Genomic DNA, 22,305 nt, shown 5'->3' with positions numbered 1-22,305 from the left:
TATTATATGCAGGAGTGATGGCACTTTTAAAAATTGCATTTAAGCAACATTTTAATTTATGTTCACACAGTTGTCATTAAATTTGTGCTCCTATAAAGGTTTGACATTTAAATACATTTTTCTTCCTCAAAATCTGCAAATACACTGAGCTATTTACCATTTAATGCCTGCAAAAGTCAACTTAACTGAGTAATCGAATTATGCAGAGAAAATTGTTTATTTCCATGATAAACATTAGACTGGACACAATTTTAACAAAATGTAAAAAACAGAAAAAATTAAAAAGAAAAGAAAAAAGTGCATACACATGAACATTGGCAATGTACAGTACAGTACACAAAAGTTAACAAAAAAAACAATGTAAAAAAAAATCTTTACTCCCAGGGAGGTTGTACATTTTCTACTTTTTTCACTCATCTCAAGATCACATGCTTTGGGGCAGACTTGTGCTCGATAAATACACTCAATAAATACCTGGACCCCCTTCAGAAATGAGACAATGTCTTAATGTACTGTGGCTCTAAAGTAGGATTGTCGTGTTGATGTCTGCTGCCTGTGACTAATGCAATAAAAAATTAAGCCATTTTAAATAGAGCCTAAAAACGTTTGCCTAAATTAGAGATGATCTTCTTTCTTTTCTTTTTTGCTGTGGTACAAACACAAGAACTTAATTATGAGTACTTTTCAATACACAGTAGCATCATCATCATCAGTACTTTTCTTAATATTGACCACGTCTGCAAGCTAATGTACTCAAATAGCAAATTGTAGACAAAAAATATATACAGACTGGTAAATTTCAAAGACTTAAATCCATTCTATGTGATATTTTCATGTAAATGATAGTTCTTATTCCAGCAATTAAGGTTCTTCAGCCAGCTATTGAACCAAGACAATGTACCACAAGTCTCAACAATATCAAACAAATACAATATCATTATAGGCTATTAATAAATGGAAGTCCATCAAAGTGTGTGTATTGAGGGAGAGGAGGCTGCTGTGGATGAGTTTATGTGTGTTTGCATACATAATATAATATGCTGACATATACGTGGTTATTATTGGGAGTGAGGGTAAATAATGTACAAAAAGCCGGACCATCAACACACTCACAGAAACTTTGCAAAGCCTGTGATGCTTCATGACAGAGCTAAGGCCGAGGTTAAGGCACTTAAATACAAAAACAAGTTAAAAACACAAAGCAAACAACCAAATGTCGTACTGTGGTCAAGAGACGCAAGGATTTAGCCACCTGTCAAGAGCGTTAGCATACTGAGAACGACTGTAATAAATTAGAATCATACTGTTAATATTTTGATGGAACAGTTTGGCATTTTTTTTGAGTTTGCTTACTTGTTTTTTGCTTAGAGTTAGCTTACAAGCTGTCTGTCAGTAAATACGAAACTACAGCCAGTAGCAGGTTAGCTTAGCTTAGCATGAACACTGCAAACAAGAAGTGCTAGCTGCCTTCTAGTTTTTATGCTAAGCTATGCTAACTGGCTGATGGTTAGCTTCATGCTTACATAGAAGTGCTTTCAATCTTTTCATCTAACTTTTGGCAAAAATGCAAATAATATTGCTCAGAACATCAAACTAGTTTTTGAATCTTTCTTCAAAAGCCTTTAGCAAGCCCAAAGCAACTTGGCAACTTTTCTTATTTTCAAATTTTTTCAGTTTAAAATGGTTCTATTTCAACAGTGTGTGATTTCAGCAGTTGTCAACAGCTTTCTTTAAGTGCCTTGCCTTACATAATGGTCAAATGGCCACGTGAAGGAAAGAACAAGTTAAAGGGGAAAGCAAAATATATAAATCTAATCAGTGGAGCAAACCTGCAGCTCCCTCGAATTCAGTTAAGGTAGGAGAAGGAACAGAGGGTGCATTGATGTCTGAGTTTCTACTGATCTAATTAAAGAACTAAATCTATAAAAAATAAAAAAACACAAAAAAACCCTTAGTTAAAGATAATTAAATCATTTGCATTCATTCTTTGCACAGTTTTCGTTTCTCCTGAAGCGCTCAAGATCTTCAAACACAGTAATACAACTTGCATGTGCTTTTCCTGCACACAAACAGGCCTCGTTCTGTACCATTCCAGCACACCCAGCGTGCCAAAAACAACAGGAACACATCATCAAGAGCCAAACAGAAAAAAAACAACAACAAAAAAAAAACTGTAACACCGAGCGGCACAGCAACTTTGGATTGGTGGCACAATTTTCACGAAACTGTTAAAAAAATATGCAGCAGGCTATATGAACATGTACAAAATGAAGTGAGGATCTGTAGACTGATTGTAGGATGTGAAAACCTATGTGTGCTGGTAATGTAGGTGAAGAGTATTTTCAATATATCAGCGACTTTTATTTCACAAAAACAGTAAATTATCAACAAAACTGATGACTCTTAACTGTCTGATGATTACTAAATCAAATAATCTACACTGTACACAGGGATGGACTCCACTGCAAGCAATATAGTAGATATTAAAAGGTATTTTGGAGGTCTCTATTTCTGGTTTAGTGAGCTCAAATGAATTCAGATTACTGTACTGTAGCTATAGATCTGAAATATGTCTGTGCACTGTGTAACGGATACTAGAGTTGTGCTCAAGTGCTGAAAATATATATGAAGTGTGCAAATATTTGTAGATTGAGGGGGAAGGTAGTTTAAGGTTTTCAGTAAGTGACCGAAAAATTAAACGTGTGTGTGAGCCATGCTTATCACGGGAGCCTCTGGGTTGGAAAAGCATGATATGGCAACATGATATGGCTTTGGTTACGTCAGAACTTATCTGACCAGTTAACATCTGAGTCTTGTTTCTTCCAATCTGTCATTCTTTCAGGCTGAAGACGATCATTGTCATTGTTACTAACGAATGTGAATTTTAAAAAGTAAAAGTGAAAGACAATTTGATTATTTTTTCTGTCTAAACATGTGTTGAGGATATGTCTTGTAATACTGCAGAGTCATGCGTGGGCTAAACTGAGCACTTTAAGTACATGATTACATTTACTTCTATTGGAGGAGGTAAACCAGCCACTGAGCAGAGAGAACAAAACAGTCTTTGACCAAAACAGTCCTAGATGCTTGTGGTCCGAGGTACGATGCTTTACAAAGAGGCATAAAAAGGCTCGCATGTAGTCACGTCCTTTTTAAAAAAAAAAAAAAATTCCTATGCTTTCCTGTGAAATGCCCTCTCGTGATGCAAAAGCAGCTGCAGCAGGGACGTGAAGTTAAGTGAGGATTCAGATATCAGGGGCAACAATGCGATCGAACAGTAAATATTTACTGAGCTCCTTCTGGAATACCGTTGATGAGTTGGATTGAAAACATACAGTACACTGACAGAAGCATGGAACTTCGGGTATTTTTCTTTTCATCAACATTAATATGCCGACTATGGCACTGTCAGATATCAGAAAGGAACGACGACTAGATCTTACAAACCACCACTGTCTTGCCAAACCTGTCTGTTGGAGGTCAAATGGTAGCGTAATGCTCATCTCCACTGGGATGTGGTGACGATCCTGCATGTGTGGTGGCGCAGGCAGGTTCAAAGAGCCCTCACTTACATCTGAGGGACAGATGAAGGACATGAGAAAGTTTTCCATTCCGACATGGACAGAAGCATCGAGGCCTTTAGCACATGGCGAAAACACCCGGCCTCCTGTGGGTCCTAATCTCTTCAGAGAGCTGCTGCAGCCAGTTAAAACTGAGCCAGGAGGCCAAGACATTACAGCAGAGGTTAGCGCAGAGCTTCCATCAGCAGTGGTTATCTAATATCTCACAGCCATCATCGTGATTGAGGCAGTGGTAGGCCACTTCCTCTATCTTATCTATGCTCCAGCTGTTATATTAAGGCAGAGGCCTGACTGGGAGCTGGCCTTCCATGGTCAGACTGGGCATCTTCTCAAGCTGCTCTGCCCTTTGTCGCATCAGTTCCAGACCAAACTCTATCCCCAGTCCTGGCATTTGTAGATCTAGAGCCTCCTGTGGGAGCTCAGCTAAATCACCAGGTTCAGCCTCAGCGCTCTCCCTTAATACCTGCTCTCCCATGTCGCCTCCCTGTGGTTCGTCCATGTCCTCCGTCTCCACTGAGCTCCGGTCAGCAGGCGTTTCCTCACAGTTCATGGGTGAGGCCAGTTTCTGTTGGTTGATTAGAGGAGGGACAGACGTGACGCTCGGGGTGCAGGTGGCACAACGGTACAGGTGAGCGCAGGGCTGGACCAGGTTAGGTGGGATGACCGAAGGCGTTGGCAAAGACTGCAGAAGAGAGGTGGAAGCAAAGTTTGTCCCGGGCGGATCTATGCATATGGAGGGGACAGTGCAGTGACGGGAGGGGTTAAGGCGGTGGGATCGGCCTCCTGCTGGACGGTCGCAGCGCCGTCCTTGTGGCAGACGCATGCAGTCTTTACAGGACTGGTAGGAAGGCTTTACTTTTAAAGGGTTTCCTGTGCTAGCACTGTCCTAAACAGATCAAAATTGGAACAGAACACAGTGTACGGTCAGTGGCAGTGGCATACAGAAGTTGTAAAAGTAACATTAAATTTGCTGCTGGCATGAAAACAGTTTTACCAAAAGATGTATTTTCTTAACTCACGTCAAAAGCAGCTGGACAGCTGCGCTTGGCTGCAAGGCGGTTGCTGTTGTTGGTGTTAAGATTGGCTAAGCCTAACCGGCTCTCCTCGCTCCGCTCAGCCTCCTTCGCATCCGAATTTCCAGGGGTTTGAGCCAAAGCTGCCATCTCAGCTTCCTCTTTCTTGGCTTCTTCCTCATCCTCTTCCTCCAAAGTGCTGAACTCAAGCCTCAGTCTCATGTCCTCCAGCGGATCAAGACGCCCGCAAGTCTGGGCTGCCGTGCCCTCACCAGGCAGGGCTAAATGGGCCATGGGGAAACCTTCGTCCTCCAAAAGGGCGTCTCTTTCCACGTCTTCGATCTCAATGAAAACTCTCTCCATACCTAGCAGAGGGGGACCTCGCACTGGGGTGGAGGGCTCACTGTCGAGTGCAGAGTCCGACAAACGCCTAAAGTAATAATTGTAGTTCAGAGAGTCGAGGGGTTCCATCTCCAGACCCATAACCCTGCAGGGAGATGCCCCACAGCCTCCCCAGGCCTCCTCCTCTCTGAGCACCGGTGTCTCCTCTCCACCAGTACAGTGGCCAGACGCTTGTAAATCATCTCCTCCCTCCTCGTCTGTTTCAGGCCTCCACAGCTTGTTGTGACGCTGTTTGCTATGAAGGAAAAGCATATTTGTGAATAAACAGCAAACACTCAGAAAGCTTCACAAAGCACCGTTACATTTCGGTAATGTCAGCAGTATGTGTACTGTCGCCGTCACATCCCATGATCTTGGCTACACTATAAATAAAAAACACAGATTTGAAGTCACAGAGATTGAAACAGCAGATCTGCTTACCTGGCGTCCAGGATTCCCTCATATTCTGCCAGTTGTCTCATGAAGCCGGCGTTCGGCTGAGCTATGCTCCGTTTCTGCTTGACAAAGGTGTAGGCTTTCTCCAGAGACCATCCGTACTCCTTCATTGCATAGGCAATAACTGTAGAGGCAGACCGGCTCACCCCCATCTTACAGTGCACCAGGCACTTGGAATTATTCTTCCTGTTGGACAGAAACATGTTCCATTTTCACTCCAGTTGACAAAGCATAGTGTAGTAATTAAAATGTTTTGTCAAATCTGATAGATTAGCAGATAAAGCTGTTTATTTCTGGATGTGTTTTTTTTTTTTTTATTCTACCATGAACATTCCACATGTCTCACGTTGATTTTTTCCATTTTTATTTTTACATACATCCTTTTTCACCTCAGGTTAATATGGTCAGACAGTTGCATAGCAACCAGACTGATGCACCATTTCACACCACTGTTACTGGCACAACTCCCAACCACGACTTGCATTTGGGGAGGACAAAAATATGTCTTGTGTGATCGCAGCCTCAGCAGTTGGAGAGAATGATGCGAGTCTGTCAAACTGTGGTAACTGAAGAATTATGACTTAAAACACCCTCTGTTAATGCCAAAGTGCAAACTCTGATCAAACGTTTCTTCGGTAATCTAAATTCTGTCTAATCCACCCAAAAAGATCTCTGTTGGTTTATTTGTGTAGACTCTCACTTGGCTTTGACAATAAAGTTGTAGGTGTCGTTCCAGTGGGCCAGCAGGTCGGTGGCGTCTTCATCGTACACTCGAACGTTGTGATACGAGAACATCCCTGGGAAGAAGTTGTCAATCTCTCTGGTTACATTCAGAATGTAACCCACCCTGTAACCAAAACAACAACATGGTAGATTTATTTCTGTTGCTCATCAGTTTAACTGTTAACACAAATGACAAATTGCTGCAGCACTGATTATGCATGTGTGTGTTGTCAACAGGTTAACTACATTTTTATTTTCTTTGGGTGTCCTAGACTAAACTGTGAGACTGAGACATTACTTTATTAAATTTACTGGGTTCAATATAGCATGCTGATCAAATTCTGCCTCTTAATCTGAGGTAAAGGCTCCAGCACAGAGTCCAACACTGTTTTTTGTCAGTTTGAAATGTTTTTATGTATAATTTTGTATGAAGTAGGGATGTCGGATATTGCCTTTTTTTTTTTTGCCAATAACCGATATGCCAATATTGTCCAACTCTCAATTTCCGATTCCGATATCTACCGATATATGTGGGCTATTTAGCTAATTTTAGGTAACATCACATATTTCCTGTCGTTGAATTAACACATCATGCCTAATTTTATTGTGATGCCCCATTGGATGCATTCTCAAATGCAACAAGGCTTTCCAATGCATTATTTTATCAGTTTTCATGATAGGAAAAAAAAAAAGATAACGATATTGACCGATATTACATTTTTATGCCAATATCGGGCCAATATTAATATCGGACATCCCTAGTGTTAAGCACAACAGATCTGAGTTGTATTCAATTTTGTAGTGAGACTTTATAAATGGGAATATAAACATGTCAAATTGTTAATCATCTATTGAAATACACATAATCTAACAGTATAAGTAACACACTAATTAATTCCATGAGAAAGATAAATGTACTGCATTTACACACAATAGCAAATTTCAGAAAGAAACGGATAAATATTGTAAGAAAAGACATATACACGAGTAAAAGATTTATTATTTAATCATAAAAAGGCTATTAGCTCACCCACAGTCCCGTAGTTCTTCCAGGTTAGAAGCATTCCACTCAGATCCCTACAGAGGAATAAAAACAGAAACTGATTCAGAATAATCAGAAGAATTACTGTCGGGTGTAGTTTAGTGAGGAGAGAGAAACCGCAATGAGGGAGGAAAAGAAACTGAACTGTAGGACTAAATTTAAAGAAAAAACAACTCACCAAATAAACATGATCAAAAATAAGCGTGGCCTTGTCCATCTGGCCGAGGATCAGAAGCATCTCGTTGTCTATGAACTCCTTGTATTCTTTCAGGTTGCAGCTCATATGCTGCTCCAGCTCGTTACGGATCTGAGGAGGAAAAATTAACGGCTTTCACAGTACATTTCCCACAATGAGTCAAGCAGCAATGCTTTGGTTTTTAAATTAATTATTATCTTTATTTAACTCTCTCACCCCAAAAAAGTCTCTGGACTTATTTTGCTTATGTTTAAATTTTTTTTTAACTCACTTTGGGCTCATTTTTAACTGCAATATAAACTCCAGCACTTCTATGTGAACAGGACATCTATGACTAGTAGAGAGAACTCAAAAATGTCTTCTGTGCAGTCTGACACAATTATAGTACCATAAATCATAAAAAAAGAAAAAACGAAAGTTGAATTTCTTTCTCAGGTGCTCACAGGTGAAAAAAGGTAACTCTAGTGTACTAATGGCATTTTTAATTTGTGCTTTGTGAAAACAGTCTACAGTTCAGATGAAACATCACATGGCTTTACAGTTGGACCAAGGAGCACAGAAATGTTTCATATTTAAATAGAAACTGGTAAATGGTTTATTTTTTTGGCATGTCTCTGAATTAGTCATGAAGAATAAAGTCATTTTGATGACATAGCACGTTTTTAAACTTGTATGTAGTAAAGCCTCCTGATGAAAAGGCATGCTATTGATTAGTAGTTCCACAGTTAAAAATCTACTGATTCTTCCAGCCTTGTGTTGTAAAGACTGTAATATTAGTGATTGTTTTTAGAAGGCAATATGCTTTTTAAACCCACTGGCAGGCTTTGTAGTTCAGAGGGCAGACGCTATTCAGAAGGCTTAAAATGACGCATGGAGTCAGAATTAATAAAAACTAAAGTCTGCCATGCCAAACTAACTCTAACTGTACACTTAAAAACTGTTGAACACAGTTTATCACATTTAATCAAAAATACAAAGTCCAGCATTAATGAAAGGTCTAGAGCAATAAGACATGGTGTCGAGGTGTTGATTTGATACGTACCTCCTTGGAGGTGATGTTTTCCAGGTCTTGGAACATCATGATGTTGCGTAATTTGGCTTTAATGAGACACTCCGTCCTCTCTCGCTCAGTCGGCCTGCAATGAGTCGATACATCAGTGCTGCTGTCTGAATGAAAATTAACATAACAGTGACACGTTTCCCCCCATGAAGACAAAGACCAGACCCAGCTGGTGTCCAAAGCATTGAAATCCACCATATTGACAAATGACATAAACAAGACGACATGGTCATCAATATCCCCCGCCACCTGTGATGTCTATGAGTCTACATCCAAAATAGTGATCAAGGGCCATAACTGTGTTAAATATTATCGCGCAGGTCTCATTTTCGAACTTGATCAAGGTGTCCATGGTGTGAAGCTACACACTAAATTTCGTAATCCTAGCTGTAATAGTTTCCGAGAAAAGCTGTCCCCTTCATGTCGGACGGACGGACGCACGGACGGACGGACAGACGGACGGAGGCCAAACCTATATCCCCCTTTTCCACTTCGTGGAGGCGGGGGATAACAAGTCTGGCATGTTAAAACTCGACTGGTCTGTGAAGGCCGGTATTAAAGGTGGAAAGATGACTTTGTCTCCAGCTCAGAGGGTCAGAGGACATGTCATCCATCCACCACTGATTCCAACCAGCACACATCCAGCACAATTCATTCGTTGTTTAGCAAACTGTGAGTTATGCATAGAACTAGGTATAGTAGGAGTGAGCTTTCACTTTTGGGGTCACCGGGTTTTTCTAATGTTTAAGTTACGTTAGTTATGTTTGGTAGGCCAGTCTTGCTTAACAGATTAGTGACGTTTTTGTTTGTTATTTTGGTTTTGCTCACTCTGAAGTCAAGTTAAAACATTACCACTCCTTTGTTCTTTTGTTCAGCCACATCCTTTGTTTAGCATTTCTCAGTTTTTGTATATAAACACTTCAGTTGTTTGAGAAAACGCATTTTGTGGCTGCTTGGATCAGTGAAAGATGGCACTTCATGTAACATTTGAGCACCCCTAGGCAGGGTGTAACACATGAAATCATCTCGAAACTGAGTGAGTACTGTGAATGCCTCAAATAAATGACCACCTATGTTTTCTGCTAGGTCTCACCGGTCGACGAACATGGTGGGAGAATCCGACCGGGTGCTCTCCAGATCAGTCATAGCGTTCCACTCATTGATGCAGCTCTGCTCTGAAGTGATGCAGCTCTCGTAGAAGGCCATCCATGTGAGTGCAATGCCTCCTGGGAAGTAGTTGAGCCGGCGCGACACCTCGCATGCCTTATGGAGGACCTGCAGGGCAGACCTGTGATAACACAGAGCACAAAACATAAACTCCTGACTACCAAAGATCTCTGTCAGCAAGATGGATGTAATGTTTCAGGAAAAGAAGAGGCTTTAGTGGTAATTCTGACAACTGACCAGCAGGTGGCGTGTGAATGCTCAAAATCTAAACCTGCAGTGTCAGGCAGAAATAATAATCACACAACCAAGAGATGTTTATTATTTCACCAAACCAACAAAATTAAAGATATTTGTATTTTAAATAGATTTAAATTTGTGAGGTTTTCAGTTCTGCAATGTTTAAAATCCAATTGAGTTTCCAACTTTCCCTAGCAAGGTTTATGGTGTCGTTTTATGTCTGTGTGCAGTGAAGTTAGCCTTAAAGTGCTGGAAGTCGATGACATGAATAACAATAAGAGGATGAAACTTTTTTTAAGTTGTTGGAATTGACACATACTTGAATATTCATAATATGGTTCAATATATAATTGAGGGACTTTTGAAGTCCATGGGATATATCGTGCACACATTTTCACTAAAAGTACAAAAACCAATGTTTTTATGTTTATTATGATCGTGTCTTTACAAATTCTATAATTACTTATTATGGAAGCAATCACTTATTAATAGCTGTCTGAATTAAATAACAGCCACCTCTAATTAGCTAAACAACAAGAAAATTAGCTTATTCAGTATTGTTTTGATTGTGTTCTTTTTATTAAGTTGAGATAATCATGACAGATATTTCTTTTTTTCTCAATATATCAAGTTTTATACAGAAAATAACAAATTGTATCTACGTCTGAGAAATCACTTTCCACTAAGTTCCCCATTACAAAAACACCTCTCAAGGAAGTGTGTTAATTCCAGATCACATGACCTGCTCCACGTGATGTCATTTCCTCCTGAAGAAAAGACTGGCAAGACTCCAAGGCTTTCTGACTTATTTAATATAAAGTAGTGTGTGAGTCAAGAGTGGATTTATGGCATGTCAGCAGGTTTACTACAATATATTTATAAATAACTTTCTATTTCAATTCTACTCAACTGTATCTATAATATTTAGAAGAATATTTCTGTAAAAATGTCATGTGGTGTTTGGTTATAGGCGGCCATGTTGATTTTAGGCCTGAAAACAGCAAAAATGTCAACTATGATACAGAAAGTCCCGCAATTATATATTGACCCACCTAGTAAAATTTGATAATTAAGAAATCAGATTAATTTCCACTTCTCTCTCTTCGAGTCCATCAGGGGAACAATAGTGTGAATATGACTCCTCTGTGAAATTAATGTGTGCTTTTTGTATTTTGACTGTACGTTTGCTCAAAAACGGTCAATGCTGGTCAAAAATCCAACATTTTATGGAGCCACCACTTAAGATATTGACCTGATATTCACTGGGTTTATCTTAATATTCAGAATATTGCTCCTTCACACTCTATAGAGGCATAAAAATGTAGCAATATGCTTATTTTTTTTAAATAAAATATAAAATATCTTCAACTTGATATAAATTCCCATAAAATGTGGAAAAACCTATCAAAAAGGGCACAAAAAAAACCCTGAAAACATGCTGTGAAGGTGAAAAAAAATGCTCTAAATACTGACTGTTTTGATATCTGTGTAGCAAAAATCTTCAGACAACATTCACCCTGTGTTCTTCTCACATTACAATGCAGGTAAACATGAGGAACTTACTCACCACATGGCCTGCACAGATACAGGCTTGAAGACATGTGATCGTCCTGCCGTGTTCACACTGAAGCCTCTGAGGAGGAAGAAGAAGAGGAGGAAGAGGAGGTGAGTTTTGATGGCGATGGAGCGTGATGAGGGGGATGTAAACACAGACTGGACGGGGCTCGTTCATGGGACTATTCAGGACACCAACCAGTGGAACATTCCTCAGCATACAGAGGCAGCGACAATGTTAACAGGTCAGCAAGAACTGAGACAAAAATGTGTGTGATTCACTCCTCTGCCACTAGTGGGCAGTGTAGAGAACAGGCTGAATAATATGAGCAGGAAAAAATGCATTAAATCAGGGGTGTCAAACATGCGGCCCACGGGGCAAAACTGAGGGTCCGATCCGGCCCGCGGGACGACTTTGTAAAGTATCGGAGAGAAGATATTAACTGCAAATTGCAAATTTGTAAAACTATAAATTTAAAATAATTTCCAGACCATGACCAGTTATTTTGATCATTAAGTAAAATACTAGTTTGTTCATTGTTCTTTTGTCATTTTGCGTCTCATTTTTGAAAAATTTTGTCTTATTTTTGTGTTTTTTTGTCTCACTTGTGTTGTTTGTCTACTTTTTTGTGGTTTTGTTTCTTGCTTTTGTCATTTTTTGGTCTCATTTGTGTAATTTTTTTGTCTAGTTTTTGTCATTTGTCCATTTTTTTGTTGCTTTGTAACGCTTTTGTCTGATTTTTTCTCTTTTTTGTTTTGTTTCGTGTTGTTTATCCTATTTTTTTTATCATTTTGTGTCTCGTTTTTGTCATTTTGTGTCTCATTTTTGTAATATTTTGACTTGTTTCTGCTGTTTTTTTTTTCTGACTTTTGTCGTTTTATTCATAAAGTAAAGTACTATATTGTTCAGTTTCAGCTGTAACAAGTAAATGATGAACTGAGGCATAATATTGCTGAAACTGAATCTATTTTTATTCTAAAATTTCAGGTGGTTCATAATGTTTTGTAAAAGGATAATTCCTTAAATGTGAACATTGTCAGACTGTACTTTTTTGTGCTAAAACAAAGGAAAAATTTGGAATTGTAATTATTTCTAGGTTATTATGCTGTGATTTTACTAGTCACGGGAGATCACACTGGGCTGAATGTGCCTCCTTTACTAAAATGAGTTTGATACTCCTGCATTAGATTGTCACTTTTGAAATGATAAGAACCACAAGTAGTTTTGTGACAAACTGAAACTCACCCATCTCCGTCTAGATGTATGTTGGTGTCGCTCCACAGAGGCAGCACCATCCCAATAGAGCAACTTTTACTGCAGATCATAGGAAAATCATTTTAGCAAATCTGATAATCTGATAAGAATGTACAAAACATACAGCTGTAGACAGACTGACTACCTGTCCTTGTCTGTAAAGTCCATTCCCAGCACAATGTTTTCCTCTGTGTCCTGATGGCCGTTGGTGTAGATAACAACCATGTAGCGCACTCGATCTGACCATCCGCTCTCTAACCGCACAGCCTGCACAACAAAAGGAGGGTTTGAAAAAAAGAGAAAGTGGTACTGAAGTTGGTGTGTACGTCATTGCACGACAAACCCACAAAGTAGGCCTCCGTTCTGGTCTTACTCCTGTTTTTAGCAATGACTCACATCAAATCGCTTCTAAAATTACTTTAAATAAAAGGTTCTCATCCAGACATGCTTCAAAATATAAAAATACTCTGCTCTGCATGATCATTTCTGTCTGGTATGGTTTATCTCTTGTGTCGCACTTCTCTGAAACATCCATTTTCAAAATCTACATACTGGATCATGACTAGCTACTGATCACATGTACTGTCACGTAACTCAGATTTAAAGGTTCAAATGTTGTGAAAGTCCATTTTTTTGTGCTTTGTGGTTAAAAAATTGGGGGTGTAAAGTAAAAGTGAGCACAGAGAAACTTTCCCCCTTCAGCAAAAAAAGGTGAAAACAGCCTCCTAATGTCAGACTGTGCACACACGTCAGTCTGTACAGCAATGGTTAAATGTCCAAATGAGCTGAGTGGAGGAGGACTTTAAAAATCCACTAAAAACACTTTACTATCATGTCTCTGATTTCTTCTGTACTGAATGTTTATACGTTGGAAAAAAGAGAATGATACTGACCAGCTTAATGCGATCTTCAGACCGGAGGACCTTAAACATGACCTGCAGGTGTTGAGGTAAATCACCTGGAGGAGAAACATGAGGACTGATTAAATGATTATTACCTGAATGACTGCACAGTGATTCCATGACAAACGTCATCTAATATAGTTTTCCTGAGAATAGTTTGGAGTAATTTATGCGTTTTTAATGGCTGAAACGGCTTACTAATACAAACCTCCCACACAGACACAAGAGACACCAGTTCTTGACTTTCTAGCCAAAAAAAACTAAAGGTCAGCTACAAACTGAGCATTCAGCTTCTTCTATTTTGCATTCATTGTCAGTCTTCCTACCCAGTGGGAGGAAATATGTAGCGAATTTCTCTCAATGAAGACAAGTCTGAACCCTGCCAGCTGTGCTGAGCGAAGCTTTCTGCAGAGTTCTGTACAAACCGACTTCTGACTTTTCCTGCCTTTGTCCTCACATGACTTCAGACTCAACAAGGGGACATTAGTGTTTGTGAAAGCAAAAAAATAAAGGTCTGAATGTCAGAAATTGACATTAAATCAGCAGATTAAAAAAACAGGGGTCACTGGCTGAGCATTGTTTTATGTAGGTAGACAAAATTTCAAAACATCAATATATACACTACCAATCAAAGGTATTGGATCATCACAATTTTTCCATTTTTTATTGGAAATTGTGCATTGAGCCTATACAATTTTCCTTTTGTCTGGGGCTCATTTGTGCAGAATCTGGGCAAAGGAGCAAGAAACAAAGCTCTCCACTGTGAGCGTGTTTGTTCCTACCTGCATGTTTGTGGTGGGTCGGGGTCTTCGGTTCTTGTGCGCTGCCGCCCTGCTGGAGGAAGAGGGCGGCTCCTTTGACCATGAAGAAGCTCTCACTGAGGCTGGAAGACGAAGAAGCACAAGTGCACAAACAAAATTAGAGCTACTGAGGTTTTGACAAGAGTAGGCTTTGGCCAGTGTGCTACTAGTTTAGGTATTCTTCGTAGTGCTTCATTGTAAACCTGAAATTCAAACACATGTAGCCCCGCTGAAAACAGGGCACTTAACTGTATTGATGACCTAAACAGTTATTAGGTTTTTTATGTAAAAACCTGTCAATATGAAAATAATTGAGTTACTTAAGACAATGAAATGGTTAATTCATGTCATTTTTGTGTGTAAACAAAATGGTTATTTGCATAGTTGCAATAAACTGTGTATAGGAAAGAACGTGTGTGGGGAGGGTGATTTAATTAATTACCTTTAGTGAATGAGAACATGGAAAAACAGACTTTTATTTGTAGTTAAATTAATTTCAAAATACAACACCAACTATTTAGAAACAAAACTATGCTAAACCTACAGCCAGTAGTCTTCCAGAGCATGACGCTATTCACAAACAATCATCCTCAGCTGGTTAAAAGCAAGAGTGAACCTAACTTTACTTCTCTTTCCTATTTCTTCATTAGTAAATAATGTCATAAAATGAGCCATTAAAATGTAGCCAAAAGACATGAAAAACACATTCTGCTTAGAGATGAATCATATTGCTTTAAATATTTTGAATAAAATAAAAATAAACTAAAATTTGACGACTTCTCTGGATTTAAAATAAGATACAATTTTACGGTTTGATGTATGGGTTAGATGGTTATGGTGCGTTGCTTATAGAATAGTAAAAACGGTGCTGAGTTGTTGCCATTTGACCAAAATGCTGCATAAAAAAATGTTTAGAAAAAAATCTGCCACAATTTGACCACAGAATGGGAAACATTAAGGTTATAAATAATGAGGATCATAGAGATGAACCTGAATATTATATCCTTGAATAAATGATTGCTCCATAAACGAGCCCAAAGAGGCATTTTTACAGTCCTTGTTGGAAAAACAGCCTGAAGTTTTTTGATTTACTATGACATACGTGTGAAACGAAAAAAGATCCGCCAGAACAAAGACACTAAAACCAATGAATATTTGCCTTTGTTTTTCTTAAAAAAGGCTTGAAGTGACGAGTGATGAGCTCAGAGTCTCCATGACGTCACACATTAGTCATCACGGCCAAAGTTGCACCATCAGAGGACATGAAATGGCTGCAGTCAGGATACTGGACGTACAGTGAGCAGGTTGTGTACTTATTTAGTCCTCAGCGGTTCATTGAGCAGCTCATCTGTGACTGAAAGTCAGCAGAGTCCTGATCCAGCTCATTTTACAGCCCTGTGTTTTTACAGCATGATGAACAGTCTGACCTTTTATGGATCACACGTTAAACTCCCTACGTGTACTCGGGCTTTAAAACTTCTCTCCTGTCCAACCTGTGCTGAATGAAGCCCTCCCGGGTCACGACTTTGTTGTGAAGGCCGGAGGAGGCAGAAGGAGAGCTTTAGTGTCTTTTCTCACACAGAACAGAGTGCAGCTTTGTTTAACCACAGTCTCATTCCTCGCTCCACCAAAACACACAAAGCCTGGTATGACTGAGTGGGACCATCACAAGGCCTTTTGTTTCAGCTGCTCTGCTATGTGCTATCATTATTTCTTTTCAGCTTTATATAGAAGACAGATGAGTTGGCGATGACAGCGGAAATTAACTACAAAGCTTAATGTGTGGAAGTAAAACTGGAAAATATAACTTTCCTTGAACAAATTTACACTAAAACTCAGAAGAGGCTTTAATAGTCCTCACTCATTTGTTACCACAATTTAAGTTTCTAATATGTAGCCTCTGGTTTTTAACTCTTTCATAAACAAAACATGCCAGCTGGGTTGAAAGGCATATTGTCTTTAAAGAATTGTGGAAATGACACCATTTTTCAGAGCGAGAAACTGTAGAAACAGAAAGAATCACTGGAGTAGTCCTTGAACAAATCATGTGTGACAAGCAGTTTCAATAGGGACATTGACAAATTAATTAGAATGTAATAATTCTTGTACACATTGTACATATTGTTATTATTATTATTATTATAATACATATGTTTATTCTGTAAAATGTTGCTGCTGTAACTATGTAAATTTTTCCTGGTGTAGGGAGCAATAAAGGATCATCTTATCTTAATATTCATTCATATTTAATCAATAACTCCACTAACTAAGTCTCACCAAAAACACACCATTCCTACCAACTAGATTCTGTAAAAAACTAAAAATTCTGACCTTATCACCACAACTGAAAAGCCACAACTGACTCCACTACATCCAACAGTGACTGGACAAAAATTCAGTTTGTTTATTTCTTCAGGTGGACTGGAAAAAAACTGCAGGCTTTGTTCACACAGAGCAGATAGGAGACAAGTACGGAAACAAAATAAAAGTTTAAGTGGTAAAATACCTAGATAATAAACTGCTTCAACTGACTAGATTCTGTGGAAAAACAAAAGATTCTGAGCGTATCACCACAGCTTACTCTGATACAACTAACAGCTACTTGACAAAAATAATTTTCAGGTGAACTGAGTTGAACTGCAAGCTGTTCACACAGAACAAGTACGGAAACAAATTCAAAATTGTAAGTAATAAAATGTCTAGTTTGCATTCGTGGGCACTTGAAAATTGTTCTACATGTTGGTTTCAAATTTTAAAAGAATTCTGTAAAGTAAATAATCAAAGAAATTCTACTTTTCCCCCGTCTTTCTTTTAATTTATGGTACGATGACATTGTTTTACTGCACAAAAGGCATTTTTGAGTTTTCTCTTCTTCTAGACAAGGTTGTGCCGTTTCCATAGAGGTGCAGGAATTTATACTGCAGGTAAAAATGAGCGACTAAGAAACGTGACAGGAGCTAATTTAAAAATGCCTAGAAACTGAAAGCACAGATTCCAGACATCTCCTACTGCCGTTCTATACCGACTTTCTCAAAAAAGGCATCTTCATGTTTGCGGTCAGAACTTACATTCGACAGATCTCCGTCCGAGTCAGAGCAGCTTTCTCCACAAAGTGAGGCAGCACGGTCAGCATGGCTTTATGTGAAGATTTCACCACTAAATGCATCCTGGTGCTTTTTCCTATTTACAGCCTCCTTAGAAAAACTCGTCCATGAAGCCCTTCCTTGTTAATGTCCTCCTGTCTCCTCTTCTTCTCTTCTACACCTGCAGGTTCCTCCGACTGCTGCCTATTTACATTTAACTCGTCTCGTCATGGTCTCGGCCTGGCGTGTCCTTCCCCTCTTCTTCCTCCCACAGCTTTCTTTCTTCCCATCTCGAGCCCTGAACCCTTCAGGTCTGTGCCGCTCAGATTGGGCTCCTCTATCTCGTCTCCACAGCACGTGATCCGGCAATCAGCTCTCCCTATGCAACCCTCCGCTACAATAGCATCATTCATGCGAGGGCGGGCAGGCGCTGGAAATGTTACTTGGCGTCAGTCTCAAGTTTGACATGCAGAATTCTAAATTAAGCCTCTACACTGATGAATCCCTGAGAAGCACAAAGCATGACACGACTGTTTCAACTGTGACAAACCCACACACACACAAAGACGGAGTGTGTGCCAAAGCCGTGCTGACACAAATCATGACGTGTGTGACGTCAAGTTGACTAAAGAAAAGCCTTGTGACTGAGCGCGGGCTACAGTTTATGCTCTCTCTATTATGTAACTGAGAACAAGAGGCATTTTTTTGCAAACTTGTCACATTAAATCAACTGTTTTTCCAGCCGTTTTTTTCAGTAAGAAACTACAGTACGAGCCATTAGCGGAAATAAACTGCCAAAATGATGCTGCCCTTAATCAGCCAGAGACAACCGGTTCATCACCTGCCAAAATACTTCTTAGTACTCAATGCAAAGTGGTTCTTTCACTGTCTAATTCTCTAAATACAATTCATTTAAGGCTATTTAGCAAGTTGTCTGACATTAACTGTCCTTGTCACACTTGTTCCAATTATAAAACCATTACATCCATAATAGTATCAGTTCTGCATGAAGCTTTTGGCAGAAACACAACCAATGAAAAGCAGCTGTCTGCAAGCTAAAAATCTGACGTAAAACTAAATGAAAGTCATACTAGCATCCTTTCACTAACTATGCTTTCATGATTTTAATCCAGCCCGCTTAGTTCTGCTTTTCATGCAATATTTCCCCCCCGAAACAGTCACAAAAAGTTAAATTTAATTCATTTGCTATGTACAAATCCTGTTAAAAAGTGTCGAGAAAGTCAGCTCTTTTAAGAAAACGTTTAACTGAATATTTAAGACTTTAACTCTCCACTATGTTGCTAAAATTCTATTCTTACATAGGTAAGGTATACATAGGTAAGGTATAGCACAGAGGGGAATTGATGGGACTCTGAAACCCTCTCATAATTTAACCAATTGCTTTTTGTATCATTTCCAACAGATAACTCCCAATAAGTCCGCAGTGGTGGATTTGTAGTAGGATCAGAACCATGTGATTGTCAGCAGGCAGCTGATGTAGCGTTCACTTGTTGTCACGGTTACAGTAACGCCATGCCGCTATCTCACAATGATACAGAAATCTTTAACAAGTCCGTGGATCCAGACTATCAGCTGCATCACTGCCAAAATCTAATCAATTGGTCCTTATGTCATTTCTGACCTTCCCGGAAAATTTCATCCAAATCCGTTAGTCCGTTTTTGAGTAATGCTGCACACAGACAGAATAACAGGCGGATAGACAAACATGTGGCCATCATGACATAACTCTGCTGCATGCCTTGGCAGAGTAAATATTCAGTTTGAATACCGGTTGGGAAAATTATTTGTCCCAGTGTTTTGTTTTCTCAAACAGACACCAGTCAAAGAAGAAATGCCGTCACAGCTCAATTCATCATTTGTTTTTGCTGCTTAAAGGTGTTTATGTCGTGAAATCCATGATTCAGTCCAGTATTAAATGTAATTCATTATCAGCACATAAAAAGCCACATCACAGGCGTCCTTGTACACTCACTGTCACAGCGGCTTCATTTTTGGCGCTCAGCACTCTCATGCTGAGGACACAGCATTGAACATTAGTCAGCTTCTTTATCTGCCTGTTAATGTTTGCTTAGAGACAACAGCATTATTTGATTTAAAGCATTTATAGAAGAGACCAATGAATTTCATGTGCATCCCCCAAGAAGAAATGCAGCACTTTTCTATTTTTTTGTCAATCTGTTCTGACTCTACAAAACTCCACATATAGGATTTTTTTAAACTTACATCTGGTTATTTTTCCTGTCATCATCGCTCCCAAAGTCCTGAAAGACAAAAACAAAGGATAATTATAAAGGTTGCCATGTGTATGTTGTATAAAAATGACAAAACAGTTGAAGCGAAACAGAGCAATAATGTTCACAAAGGGTCAGACAGTATGTTACAGTTCCCCTCTCTTTGGAAATGTTGTACTTTTTGCTGCAGTCCAACAGAAACACAGGCTTGCTCTTATTGCCAATTAATGTACAGTCGCATTAAAGGCAAGTCAGCACCACCTGCTGGTCCTGCCTGGTCAGTGTTGTGATCTCATCTGCTGTGAATGTCCCACAGAGCTGAGAGCTCAATCCTGAGGACACCTTCAAACAACATGAATTCAGCAAAAAAACACATCCAAGCATCACACACATTGTTCTCTTTTCTGCTGCAGAATAGTGAGCCGTAATGCTAAAAGTGATACGAAGAACCCACTTCTGATCATAGAGGAATGTCACCGCTTATTTTTGCACCTCAGCCTACTTGAGAAGCACATAATCCACTTTCCCAAATCTAGAAAGTGGAGCACTGACACTGATGTTGTGAATGGCAGTTCTGTTTTCTGCTTGGTTTTACAAGTGGGATTTGAATTTCTAATGGTTGGTTCTTTGCCTCAAACTCAACTTTAATTCCAATGTTATATAAAATACTTGATTATGAAAAACTGACTGCATAAAAATTGGATGTAAAGTTGGGTTCCTAAAACGTCACATCATGTGGGTCAATATATAATTGCGGGACTTTTTGTAGCATAGTTGACATTTTTGCCGTTTTCAGGCCTAAAATCAACATGGCCGCCTGAAACCAAACACCACATGGCATTTTTAGAAAGATTCTTCACAATATTATATTTACAATTGAGTGAAATTGACAGTTATTTATAAAGATAATGTAGTAAACCTGCTGACATGCCATAAATCCACATTTGACTCACACTACTTTATATTAAATAACTCAGAAAGCCTTGTAGTCTTGCCAGTATTTTCTTCAGGAGGAAATGACATCATGTGGAGCAGGTCATGTGATCTGGAATTAACACACTTCCTTGAGAGGTGTTTTTGTAATGGGTAACTTAGTAGAAAGTGATTTCTCGGACACAGATACAATTTGTTATTTTTCATTTTGCCAAAAAAGAAATATCTGTCATGATTATCTCAACTTAATAAAAAGAACACAATCAAAACAATTGCTGAATAAGCTCATTTTATTCTTGTTTAGCTAATTAGAAGGTGGTTTTCATTAAATTTGGACAGTTATTTAGTTGACATTTTAGTGATATCCAGTTATTTTTAATCAGTGATTGTTTCCATAACAAATAATTATGGAATTTGCAAAGATATAATCATAATGAAAATAAAAAGCATTAGTTTGTTTACTTTTAATGAAAATGTATGCAAGATATATCCCATGGACTTCAGAAGTCCCTCAATTATACACTGACCCAGGTAATTGTGTCTTAGTTTTTCCTCAGATTTCTTAAAGTTTTCTTAAACTGTGCAAACACCAGCCTTTCCTCTCCACCACTGTGGATTCTGCATTACTGCACATAAAATCCCAATAACAAAGAGGGAGCGCAACCTGCCGCAAATGTTTGTGCAGCAGCAAAATGAGCACTTTGTCTTGACAGCTTTAACCCACCAGCAGCCCCCCTCCCCCTCTGCAGGATTTTGTTTACAAATCCGCTGCCACAGTGGCCACAAACAAACAACTCTCACAATGCAACAATACATCAAGTTTACAACACACACATCACCACCACCACCACACAAGCAGCCAGCTAGGTTAACCCTTCATGCAGGATGTTAAACACCACCCAGCTCCTGTTTGATTAAGGCGCATTTGGCGTCTCCTCACGCCGCGCACACAAAGACCCAGCCCCGGCTCCGCACACTCACCTCCCCCGCACTGCTGTTGGTCGTGCTGGCCGAGGATGCTGCACTGGGGGTGGGAGAGCGCTGCAGAGTCACCAGGGCCATGGTCGGCGGGGCTGCAGCCGCGGAAGGGCAGGAGGAGGAGATGGAGGAGGAGAGGGAGGAAAGGGAGAAGAGGGGAGGGGAGGAGGAGCGCCTATCCGGGAAGATGCGCCGCTGAGATTGTCTCTGTCACCGGGGAGAAAATGCCTAGTCAGACTCTCATCCAAGCGGCTCCCTTCGTTCCGCTCCTCGGCCCCCGCGCTCGGTGCTCCCGTTCGGTCCTGCTCCGTGCGTCCTCCGCGGCGACCGGAGTCCTCATGAGCGGAGAGTGAGGAGAGTTTTCCCGTGTTGGTGCCGAGCCGGCGGACTTGGCGGTTTCATCGTCGGAGCGCAGACAGACAAACAAAACACGGTGCAGGTTGAGAGCTTGGAAATGACATGCAGCCCAGGACGTCTCTGATTGGCTGCCCTAGTTCGCGTGTGCGCTGTCATTGGGCCAATGTTGTCAAGGTGACAGGCCAGACTAGGAACTCCCAAATACAAACGTTGATGAAATTTTTCTCTGTTTATGAAACGCAGCGAGCTTCAGCAGGCAGGAATTCTTCTCATAATTGATTACATTGCACGTTTGCATTTAAGTGATCGATTATTGATTAATTCACCCAGAGTAT

The 22,305-nt window shown here is 39.7% G+C and overlaps 1 protein-coding gene across 2 annotated transcripts; it reads right to left on the bottom strand.

Annotated features, from left to right (window-relative positions):
- Nucleotides 1–198: 198 nt before the first annotated feature.
- ssh1b (slingshot protein phosphatase 1b) lies at nucleotides 199–22,079 on the bottom strand. Of its 2 annotated transcripts, XM_022194613.2 has the most exons (15): nucleotides 21,617–22,079; nucleotides 19,695–19,732; nucleotides 14,350–14,450; nucleotides 13,559–13,623; nucleotides 12,811–12,932; nucleotides 12,657–12,725; nucleotides 11,424–11,489; nucleotides 9,546–9,740; nucleotides 8,435–8,528; nucleotides 7,375–7,503; nucleotides 7,185–7,231; nucleotides 6,132–6,278; nucleotides 5,417–5,617; nucleotides 4,601–5,231; nucleotides 199–4,467 (listed from the first exon to the last, which is right to left on the bottom strand). In XM_022194613.2, exons 1-15 carry the CDS (start codon nucleotides 21,695–21,697, stop codon nucleotides 3,856–3,858), a joined length of 2,598 nt encoding a protein of 865 aa, XP_022050305.1. In that variant the 5' UTR covers nucleotides 21,698–22,079; the 3' UTR covers nucleotides 199–3,855. The 2 variants fall into 2 exon arrangements, with proteins under 2 accessions (XP_022050305.1, XP_022050306.1); XM_022194614.2 differs by lacking the exons at nucleotides 19,695–19,732; nucleotides 21,617–22,079 and adding an exon at nucleotides 17,436–18,437.
- Nucleotides 22,080–22,305: the final 226 nt, after the last annotated feature.

Source organism: Acanthochromis polyacanthus, chromosome 18 (assembly GCF_021347895.1).
Source record: "Acanthochromis polyacanthus isolate Apoly-LR-REF ecotype Palm Island chromosome 18, KAUST_Apoly_ChrSc, whole genome shotgun sequence".
Lineage (NCBI taxonomy): Eukaryota > Metazoa > Chordata > Actinopteri > Pomacentridae > Acanthochromis > Acanthochromis polyacanthus.
Note: the sequence above shows the minus strand (reverse complement) of the source record. Positions and strands in the feature narration are given on the sequence as shown.

Coding starts and splice junctions, on each gene's coding strand:
- ssh1b (XM_022194613.2), bottom strand. CDS start 21,697: ATGGCCCTGGTGACTCTGCAGCGCTCTCCCACCCCCAGTGCAGCATCC. Junction 13,624..14,349: donor GACCCACCACAAACATGCAG/GTAGGAACAAAC, acceptor TTTCTCCTCCAG/GTGATTTACCTCAACACCTG. Junction 6,279..7,184: donor GAAGAACTACGGGACTGTGG/GTGAGCTAATAG, acceptor TTTTGGTTACAG/GGTGGGTTACATTCTGAATG.